The sequence below is a fragment of the Seriola lalandi genome, unplaced genomic scaffold (assembly GCF_002814215.2).
Source record: "Seriola lalandi dorsalis isolate HSWRI2012SDOR001 ecotype SW California unplaced genomic scaffold, Sedor1 jcf7180002054899, whole genome shotgun sequence".
Taxonomy (NCBI): domain Eukaryota; kingdom Metazoa; phylum Chordata; class Actinopteri; order Carangiformes; family Carangidae; genus Seriola; species Seriola lalandi.
Genome location: NW_019525451.1, coordinates 304,668 through 315,804, shown reverse-complemented (window position 1 = coordinate 315,804; position 11,137 = coordinate 304,668). Strand labels below are relative to the sequence as shown.

Sequence of the window (11,137 nt, the reverse complement as noted above, 5' to 3'; positions counted from 1 at the left end):
TAGAGGTGTGGACTCGGGACTCGTTAGTCTTGATGTGCGGCTGCCGGATCGTACCTGTAACTGTGACCTTAACCCACATCTGTCCGCATCAACGCTGATGTTTCCACACCAGCGTCAACAAGACCAACTCTGACCCAGTTGCAGAAATGTGTCGTAGTGACGCCTGGAGGTGAAAGAACGGCGTTCATGCTCCAGCAGCTTTCAAAAGATCACAACCTGTCAGAGTCCGGCTGTTGTGTAACTTGAAGGCGTTGAAGGTGAAATACAAAAGCCGAGAAAATAACCATCAGGCTTTTCGTGTCACCAGGCAACAACCTGTGGATTTAGATGTAATAAAACTCCCCGAGGCTTTGTGCTGCTCCCGGTGGAATCAGATGAGTTTTGCTCGAGGGAATCAAAACCTGAAACTGCAGGAACGCACTCGGAGATAATCGCAGACGAGGTTGCTGCACTTACCTGTCTGGCTGCATTCCCAGGTGTGGTCGGGACTTGTTGCCATTGTTTTAACCACCAGCTGTGGGTTTGTGAACTCTAAGACCTGGGTGTCACTGCAGGTACAGCAGCGATCATCCAGGTCTTATCATCACAGGAACCTTTGTTTTCATTTGTGGATTCTTGATTCAGTCCAATAAATCTGATGGTTTTGTGTGATGATGTTTAATCTTTGAAGTGTTTGCGTGTTTGGAGGCTGCAGGTTTGTGTTGCAGCTCAGATGCTTCAGTTTGAGCATTAAAAAAGACGCATTGTCGGCTTTTTACTGACTGAGCAGAAGAGTTTTAATGTTCCAATATGTCGCTTTAAACATGACACAAACAACAGCCTCCTCTGTGTTAAAGATAGGCTCCATGTTTCCTCCTCTGTTTCCTCCTCTGTTTCCTCCTCTCTGTTTCCTCCTCTCTGTTTCCTCCTCTCTGTTTCCTCCTCTCTGTTTCCTCCTCTGTTTCCTCCTCTGTTTCCTCCTCTGTTTCCTCCTCTCTGTTTCCTCCTCTGTTTCCTCCTCTGTTTCCTCCTCTCTGTTTCCTCCTCTGTTTCCTCCTCTCTGTTTCCTCCTCTCTGTTTCCTCCTCTCTGTTTCCTCCTCTCTGTTTCCTCCTCTGTTTCCTCCTCTGTTTCCTCCTCTGTTTCTTCCTCTGTTTCCTCCTCTCTGTTTCCTCCTGTTTCCTCCTCTCTGTTTCCTCCTCTGTTTCCTCCTCTGTTTCCTCCTCTCTGTTTCCTCCTCTGTTTCCTCCTCTGTTTCCTCCTCTGTTTCCTCCTCTGTTTCCTCCTCTCTTTTTCCTCCTCTGTTTCCTCCTCTGTTTCCTCCTCTCTGTTTCCTCCTCTGTTTCCTCCTCTGTTTCCTCCTCTCTGTTTCCTCCTCTGTTTCCTCCTCTGTTTCCTCCTCTCTGTTTCCTCCTCTGTTTCCTCCTCTGTTTCCTCCTCTCTGTTTCCTCCTCTGTTTCCTCCTCTGTTTCCTCCTCTCTGTTTCCTCCTCTGTTTCCTCCTCTGTTTCCTCCTCTCTGTCCCATGACACCAGTTTAACACACACAGACAAAGAAAAGTGTTTTTACAAAAACCTGATGAACATATTTTCTCCTTTTTAAAATGAAATACTTTATTGTGTCAGTTAATGTCAATGAAACATTACACGTTTCTTGTTATTCAAACATTTTGACACAAACTTTTTAACCTTGTGTGTGTATGTGTGTGTGTGTGTGTGTGTGTGTGTGTGTGTGTGTGTGTATATTCTGTGGTAAGAAGAGATGTTAACAGTCTCTGAACACGTACTACATCTACAGCTGTAATTGTCTGACGAATCATTGCTTCTGTAAATATTTAAAGTCTTCACAGTCGTCACCAGAACAGGAAGGAGCCTGTTTCATTTCATTGAGGAGTGAGGATTATTTTCCGACTGCACACTGACTCTTCTCAGTGTTTGTTTTAGTTTTAGACATTTTAAAGTGTGAGGACGCGACAGAATCAAAACCTGCTTAGAATTACACGTAAGACGGATTATCTCCACAGAACAGTCCGGTCACATGAGTCAAGGTTTATTCTGATTTCTCCGTCCTTTCCCTCCTCTCGTTCTCCTCCCTCCTCCTCTCAGACGTCCAACACCTTGTCGTGGACGTTGTACCACTTGGCGCGGGACCGGCGGGCTCAGGATCGACTGTACGGCGAGGTGAACGCCGTGTGTCCCGACGGACGGGAGCCGACCACGGACGACCTGAGCAGGATGCCCTACCTGAAGGCCGTCATAAAGGAGACGTTACGGTGAGCTGACGTCTGAGGAAGAGGCGGGTTTGACCTTTTATGACCCTGAAAACGAACCAGTGTCTACATGATCTTTTTAAACAAGTTTTAAATCAATTTTATTTTTAAACACACAAAAAACAGAAAACAAGAGAAACTCTGTACAGACCTCCACCTGGTGATAAAGGAGGATTTATTTCGACCTGAGGGAATAAATGCATCATGGGAACCAAAGAGAGGCTCTAGGACTTAAAATGACTCAGAAACGGTCTGACATCAGCTCTTGTGTCTGACGGGAGAAGCTCAGGGAGACGTTGATGGAGCAGGAAACAGGAAGAAGCCTCTGTTTGTTTCTCAGTCTGTTGTGGTTGATAGAGCTCTGCTGCGTTAACCTCCCTTAACGAGACTCGTTATCGGTCTTGAAGGAAACACTATCGCAGGGAGATTTCCTGAAGCACAAGAACAACAACAGAACTCCTTCGGTTTGTTATTGAGCGACAAACTGAGATGAAAGATTAAAGCAGAGCGACGCTGCAGGAGCGTCAGTGTAGACGAGGTCAATAAATAATGGGTGAGCAGCAACTGGACAAAGGTAAAACCTGCAGAGAGGAAGTGAGTTAAGAGGTGTTCTTGTGTGTGTGTTGGTAAATCATCAGTCATGTTGCATGAGCTCTCGATCTGGTGACATCCACAGTAGACAGCGCAACTCCAGAAGGCCGCAGAGGAAGTTCACTTCCTGCTGCTGATTTTATTATCAAGACGGCGTCTCAGACTTTTGGAAACTCTGCTGGACCTGTTTTATTTTGAAAACTCCACGGTGGCGTTGTAGTCTGGACGACAGACCTTTGGAAACGACAACGCAGACACACACGGTCTCTCCTGATTGGCTCTTATCAGCCTCACCAGCCGTTACTGACCCTATTGTCTTTGCTAGCAGCTGTTGTTCAGTTAAACGCTTCCTGTTTACACCGGCTCACACATGCCCAGTGCACGTGGTCATGTGATACGCCTTCTCAGGTGGGTCAGTATGGACGGCCGATCCTGGGAGGTTCTGATCCAAATCTGATGTTTTTTTGGACTTTTCACAGATTCAGTAACGACAGTGTTTCTGTAGAAGAACATGAACCCGTGCGACGTGCTCCGAGTAGTGAAGCCGTGTCACACCTGATGTGGGAGGAGTCAGCATGACTCACTAATCCAAATAAAATGTGTTTGTAGGTGTTGTTACTCACCTCTCAGCACTTTAAGGTGCCACGTCTTTAAAATGTTTAAAATTTCTACTTAAAAAATCCAAATAACTACATGGAATATCCTGGTAGAGTTAATGAAATTAGAGGCTTAAGAAGAGTGAGGCAGGAGTGCACACTGAGTATTGTTTGTTCAGTAATGTTTAATGAAGTCACATGAAGGCAGATTGTATGAACTGGTGCGGCAGACTACAGTAATCTGGACATCAGCCGACATGATACACACACACACACACACACACACACACACAGTAACAGGGAGCTTTCACAACATCATGTGATGCAACAGAGCAGATGGAGATCCTCATGGTGTCGGGATGAGTTCTTACCTGAAACCTTCCGTCCAAATAACAAAGTCTTGATTCATCGTCTCCATGAGTCACAGATCACTGCCATGATTTTATGGACACCCGCAGCGACTCCCTACAATCTGCCACAGTTGCCGTGTTCTGCTGCAGGAGCATCATTCCAGTCGGCGTCTGTAATCTGGAGCTCTGTCATGTCTGTTAACGTGACATGATTTAATAACGTAATAAAGAGAAAGGTTCTCTGCAGGTCGTGTTTCTCTCTGATCTCTGTGTCTTCCTCCACCAGCCTTTATCCCGTCGTCCCCGGAAACGGACGCTTCGTTTCAGAGAACGAGGTGATACTGGACAACTATTGGTTCCCAAAGAAGGTGGGGAGGCGGAGCCAAAAGAAATCTGTGAGTTCTCCTTTAACTTTAACATCAGAACTTAAACTTTGTGATCGTTCTTTCTCTTCAGACTCAGTTCCATCTGTGTCATTACGCCGTCTGTCACGATGAGGCAGAGTTCGTCGACGCAGAGAGCTTCATCCCGGAGCGTTGGCTGCGCGAGACGGCCAGAGCGACGCCCGGCTTCTACCAGCACCACCCGTACAGCTTCATCCCGTTCGGCGTCGGCGTGCGAGCCTGCGTGGGGAAGAGGGTGGCGGAGATGGAGATGTACTTCGCTCTGTGCAGGGTGAGAGACAAACACGCTCTGAAATCTTGCTGTTGAATCACAGACTAACGTTAAACTGAGGAAACGAGCCTCTCATCAGTGCGTGTGTCGCCCTGCAGCTGATGCAGCACTACCACGTCCAGCCGGAGGACGGCGCCCCGGCTGTGGAGCCGAAAACCCGAATCCTGATGATCCCTTCCAAGCCCATCAACCTGCGCTTCCTGCCCAGAGTCTGATGAGGGCAGCGCAGGTGCTGACACTAAGACTCCTCCCCCAGGAAGCAGCCAATCACAGCCTGACCTCAGACTAAACTGTTCTGCTCTTTTGTAATTGTGGAGGTGTTAGAGTGAAAGACTCGAGCTGAAGTGTTTTATCTGCAGATATCAGCACGATCAAATCACTCATTTAAACATCAGGTGTAAAGAGAGATGATGTGTGTCCACCTGCAGCGTTGGTGTTTAACACACCTGGTGTTATTATTGCACCAATAACACCACAGGATAAATATCACACAAGAACACAAATTGCTGAAAATTTGACAATGACAAAAAGTTTTTCCCTCCTAAACTTGCTCAAGTGATAAATGAATGGACTTTTAGATCAGTAGCAAAGTAGAGAATCTAAAATATTAAATTTCTTATGCAAACTGTTGAATAAAAGCAGCTCTGAAGTTTTAAAGTTTTCTTTTCCTGCGCGACAGGATTTATTTTTAATCTGTTCCAGAGTTTCCAAGACAAAGACGAGGAGTGGAGGTTCTGGTTCCTGCAGAGTAATGATGTTGGCTGGCTTCACGACACACACACACACACACACACACACACACACACACACACACACACACACACACACACACACACACATTCTCAGCCTTTTTTATTTGATTGTTGAACTTTGAACTTAAATAAGTAAATAATCATATTTACTGCAATGTTTGTAGAGTAAGCAGCTGCATACAGTGTGTGTGTGTGTGTGCGTGTGTGTGTGTGCATGTGTATGTGTGTAGGTGTGTGTGTGTGTGTCCCTGCACATGTAGATGAGAACTTGCTGACTCCATGCACCTTGCACAAACATGTTTTTTTACCACTTTGTGATTTCACAAACCCATGTGATCCGTCTGAGGTGACAGCTGTGGTTTCCAGGGTGTCGAGAGGACGCAGGGTCCACACTGCCCCCCTCTGACAGTGAGGTGGAACTGCAGCCTCTCTTTAACTTTTAATCACTTTAATAAGGAGACATTTTTCTGCTTTTATTCACTTTTATTCAAAACACGTCACGTTCAGCAGAAAGTTTCTGTTTCACATTAAACACAAAATGTAGTTTTAAGGAGGAGGGAAGGAAAGGAAGGCAGAACCAGGAAACAGGAAGGACACGACTCAGGGCGGGAAAGTGTTTACATGCTGAACTGGAATCAGTGGAAAAGTTGAACCAGCAGCTAAAACTGAAAACATCTGTCATTAACACAAAACGGTGATTTAACTTTAAGCTTTTGCTTCTTTAAGTTACAAAAAAAACAACCTGTAAAATATGTTTCTCCTCGTGTTCGTAACAAAGTGTGACTGAAAAATTTGATAAATCTCTTTAATGTTCCTGCGGATGTTGTTTTTCTAACAATGTGAATTCAAATTTTCTACAATATATGTTAGTATGTAATGCAGCTCTTGATATGTTTAATGCTGAACAAATATAAATATAAATAAATACAAATAAATGAATATAAATGTACATTTTCAGTGTTTTTTGTCTAGATATTGGCCCTTCCTCCACACAAGCTCTTCTGAGGGTCCAGGGGCAGTTGCCAGCCGATAATCCAGCCTCTCAGGGCAGATGTGGTGATGTGGTCCAGCTGCAGCAGATGTGTAAATGACTGAATCCTGCTGGACCTTAGTGCAACAGTAAAGACAAGATGTATCACAACACAGTCAAATCCCAGGCGTGTCAGTCTTATTTTGAAGGTTAAATAACTCCACTTCCTGTGCTCTCGCTCCTGGTTGGTTCGACTCTGCTGCTGCTGCCCCGCCCACTGCAAAAAACTCACATCCAAGTGACTTTATTTTTATCTGCACAGGTAACAACAGTGATTTTGGCTCCTGCTGCATTTAGATCTATAGAGCTGATGCTCCGATCCTAAAGTCTGATGTTATTATGTATTATATTATTTCATTTTTAATACTGATGAATTCATATATAAGTGACATTTTAATAGTAATAGTCTAATTTTTAATACTTTAAGTTTAGTAATTTATTCAGGTACTGTATTCTAATATAATTTTGAAGTATTTGTGAGTATTTTACGTGAGTATTTCCATGTTATGACACTTAATACTTCAATTCCACAACAGGAAAATATTGTACTTTTTGACTCCACTGTATTTACAGTTAAAGTCTATAAAATACTAAACCTCGTAAAAGATTCAACTCAGTTTCCGCTCTGCATTAAACACCTGGAGGCACCAGTGACGCAACATCAGAGAGCATCATCATCACGGCCCCTCACATTTATCTGGTGACCCTGTGGAGGGGCCCGAGCCCCAGCTTGGGAACCACCGGACTAAGATGAGTGCATCTTCTTTTAAGGCTTTAAGTACATTTACCTGACAGTATAAAGTCCTTTTTACTAAAGTGGGATTTTAAATACTTTTAATGGGAGTTTTTCACATTGTTGCTGGTGCTTTCAAGTAAATAAATAAAGTAGGAATAAATGCAAATAAAATAAAGTAGCTCAAAGTGGTAAAAGTTAAACTGCATATTATAGTTTGTATATGAAAAACGGATACAATAATACATTTAGAAATATATTAAAAATGTAAAAGTAAATAAAATGGGTTCTGACTGTAACAACCGTCAGTGTGTTTCAGGGTGTGTTTACGGTCTCGGCCTGCAGGCGGCGCTGCGGGGCAACAACACGGTGAATGTGATGCAGATTTTGGCTTTGATGAGTCCGGACTCGTCACTTCTTGCAGCGGAGGCCACCGCGATCACCCGACGCACTACGTCCCCGAGAGAGGCTCCATATCCTCCCTCCATCCCTCCATCCAGACCGGAGCCTTGCCTCACATCCACACACACACACTCACACACTCACACACTCCTGCTCCATGTCCGGAATGTAACCCGGGTTATTCTTCATTTTAGCCCGGCTCCTGTGTCCTCCTTTCTTCAGCCCCCATGGAGGACTGAGGGAGGTCGGGATCCAGCGCCCTGCAGGCTGCCGGGGAGAGAGGGAGCTCCACACCGACGGAAGCACACCCAGGTCGGGGACGGCAGCGTCGGAGATGGTCGGTGTTTCTGGTTCTGGAGGCTCCTTTTACCGTCATGTGAACGAAGCCGAGGCGCGTCAACCTGCCGGGGATGACGGTGAGTGGCCGATTGACGCGCACGGTGCGTCTCTTTTGTCTTAGATACACGCACACGCACGCACACACACACACACACACACCTGCTGTGAAACACGGTGAAACCGGGGGTAAAAACCCGGATCACTGCGGTGTAAATGGAGCTGAGGTCGGTGCTGTCTGACCCGGATGGGTCGATCATTGAGTCAGAGTCAGTTGCTTCTGATTACAAGCAGATGGATGGATGAACGGATGAATGCACTGATGGATGGATGAACGGATGCTGTGTTTACCAAAGAGAGAGTTTGTCCGTTATGTGTTAGACCAGTGGGGGAGTTTGAGCTGTCCCAGCGGTCCCTGAAGGGGTCTCAAACAAACTGTTTTAATCCTAGGTTCCTAATATTCAAGAGTGTAGGAGTAATAATTAGATTATCGGCTTTTAATTGATTAATCTCTGTTTAAATCTGGATTTATCAATTAATCATGAGCCAATCAATCAACAAAAAATACCAATACTCTAATTTCAGCATCTTAAATGTGACGATTTGCTGCTTCTCTGTGTTTAATATCTTTGTAAATGGAATATCAAAAAGTGATTTATGGACATTTATTTTCAGTATTTTATGATCTTTTATATTTAAATTGATTGACAGAATTAAAATCCATATCGATCTGGGTTGAGCTGGAGTTAACGAGATGAACTTGAAAAGGTCCTGGATGAACCTGGAGTCTGAGGCTTTTAACGTGTTTCTATTTGTGGCTGATGGAAATGTGTGAGCGGCTTGGAGGTCGACCAGCTGGATCTTCATCTTTAATTTGTTAATTAGAGAGAAGAGTGATGAGACGATGGAGGACGGATCCTAAAGTGACTGACACGGTTTATTATCACAATTATTTGCACTATTAATTGCGACAGTAAGACACATTTTGGTGCTGTCAACATGACATTATATTTGATCATCCCCAGGCTCCGAATGCTGACGCAGGATTGGCTGAATTTTGAAAGCAGGAAGTGTTGAAATCAGATTATGTTTGTGTGTTGGAGATGAGACCTGGACATGTGTGATTGGATTTTCCTGTCATGTCCAGGTGTTGAGTGATGCAGACTGGTGTTGTGGTGCCTTCAAGTGCATTGTTATTTTTGTTTTTTAAAAAAAGAAATGCTTCACTCAAGTATTTTTTATTAATGGCCGTGTCCATTTTTATTGTAAACCACTTGAACATCTCGCTCAGAGCGTATTTAACCTTGCATACTGAAAAATTAGCCGGCGTCATTTCAGGGCGGCATTTCTCCTTTTCTTTCCACAGATGCTTCAGTTTTGAAATTCAACAAACAGCATTTCAGCTCAGGAATAATCGCTGTGTTGAAGTTATGAAACGGTGCGTTTGTGCGCTCTGACAGAAACCCTGCAGTGTGTATTCACTGTGTCAGGCCGCTGTCTTATCAGCGCAGTCAGGCGGCGCAGCTGGAGCTCTGCGGCCCGCCGGGGGAATGAAAAATGCCACAACACGTCGCCTCAGATTCCGCCAGTGGGTCAACATCTCCGGCATGGTGCTGCTCGCATCCCCCCCCCCCCCCCCCCCCCCCCCCTCGCTATCTGAGTCGAGGATGAGTTTGTTCTCTTGTCACTGTGATCTGATATAAACAGCAGGTTGGACTCAAACCAAGAAAACATGACGGCCAAATGCCTCATTTGTGCTCTCATCTTGTGCAAAACAAGAACCTGAATGCATCACGGTGTGTGTCATATTCCCAGATTGCACAGATTGATCATGCGGTGAAAACACACACAGGTCGTGTTCTCTCTCTCTCGTGTTGCGTTCTGGTGCCGTGTTGTGCAGAGGCAGAAGTCTGAGAAGCTGCAGGAAGCGTCGTTTCCTCCGAGGCGTTCAGGGTCCAGATAATTAGCGTGTGGTCTCAAACAGCGAGCGGAGACCCGCAGGCTGCTGAGGGCCAGATGTTTGTTCAAAGAAACACAGCCTGTTGTCGGAGCTGACAGGTGCAGGGAGGTGGACCAGGCCGCCTGAGGAGAGTCTGGAGTCTCCGCCCACATTCAGGATTTAAACTAAACAAACAGGAAGTAGTTTAGATTATTTCAACAGTCACTTCCTGCTTTTCTCTCTTTAACCTCACTGTAAATATGAAGCGTTTTTTTCTTTTGTAGAGCAAAGAATTAACTGAATCAAAATAATGATCAGCTGTGTAGACTATAGTAGATTATCACTGTTATCGATGAGCCTATTGATTATTTATTGAGATAAAAAGATGAAATAAAACAGAGAACTGGTCCGTCACAGTTTCCTGGACTCAAATAACCTCAGATATCATCAGAACGTCTGCGACCTCGGAGCGAGCGTAGAGGTCACAGGCAGAATCACTGGGCGGCTGATGATCACAGCTCCTCACGTTGGAAACGCTGCGAGTGTCATCGACCCACCTGCTGTGTGATCACACGGGCCGGGCCGTGTGAGGGCGAACAGAGAGGATCATGGGTTATTCCCGCACGTGCGTCTATGTGTAATTAGTTCAGTGTTGTTGATTGCAAACATTGATCGGCTTCGATCGGCTTTAGTGAGCCAGACGTCAGGAGACGGTTGAGGTTGATTTGTTTCTGACACGTAATGTGAATAAAATCCCATTTAAAGGTAAAATGAAATGACATTAGTGGCTGTAACGATGGAGTTCTGGTGGTAAGTTGGTTCTTCTCATGATGACGTCCTCGCTGGTTCTTTGTTTGGCAGGTATTGTACAGGTATGTGGCCTTAGGACTCATTTTGAGCTCATCGGCCAAACCACCACCTCTGATTGGACGAGGCATGTGGGTGGAAACACGTCAACCAATGAGGAAGCAGCTAGCATTAGCAAAGCAATAAACACAATATACAGCTTTGCAGATGGCTTCCGTCTTTTCCTCTTCTTCTATCTTTTTCTTGTTGTTGTTGTTTTTTGGATTTGCACAAACGCGAGGAGGATGTGATGTCATCCGATCGATTGATCAATCTTTATTTTGATGAAGACTCTGGTTCTTCAGGTTAAAATCATGTGTAGATACGATCTGGATCTGATCATGTGATTCTTCAGTTGGAATATCCAAATTAACCTTTAATTACACATTCAATGTTTGTCATCATAGGCCTTGTTACCATAGATACCGTTGCTAAGGCCAACAGCAGTCCGACTTCACTGGGTTGTCGTGGCGTGATGCCGAAGAGAAGATCACTCCTCAGAGTGGCAGACACGCTGAGGTGCGTTCAGGATCCTGCTCTGACTCCTCTGCCTTTAGTTTCTCCTCCATGGGAACAAACATCATTGGTATTCCTGAGCGGCTCGCTCGGGGCCGCTGGTGGACGGGGGGGGGGGGGGGGGG

The 11,137-nt window shown here is 45.2% G+C and overlaps 2 protein-coding genes across 3 annotated transcripts in view; both read left to right on the top strand.

Moving 5' to 3' along the window:
- Nucleotides 1-6,159, top strand: part of cyp27a2 (cytochrome P450 family 27 subfamily A member 2) — a 9,925-nt gene extending 3,766 nt beyond the window's left edge. The window contains exons 6-9 of one of the 2 annotated variants that reach the window (XM_087180281.1): nt 2,083-2,249; nt 4,070-4,151; nt 4,240-4,458; nt 4,538-6,159. In XM_087180281.1, the coding sequence (XP_087036407.1) occupies nt 2,083-2,249; nt 4,070-4,151; nt 4,240-4,458; nt 4,538-4,747 (678 nt within the window). In that variant the 3' untranslated portion in view covers nt 4,748-6,159. The remainder of the gene's footprint in view (nt 1-2,082; nt 2,250-4,069; nt 4,152-4,239; nt 4,459-4,537) is intronic. The other variant, XM_023429824.2, reaches the window with a different exon arrangement.
- A 590-nt stretch (nt 6,160-6,749) lies between these two features.
- tmem198ab (transmembrane protein 198ab) overlaps nt 6,750-11,137 on the top strand; it is an 18,144-nt gene continuing 13,756 nt past the window's right edge. The window contains exon 1 of the mRNA XM_023429829.2: nt 6,750-7,791. The gene's annotated coding sequence lies outside the window, so the exon portion shown is untranslated. The remainder of the gene's footprint in view (nt 7,792-11,137) is intronic.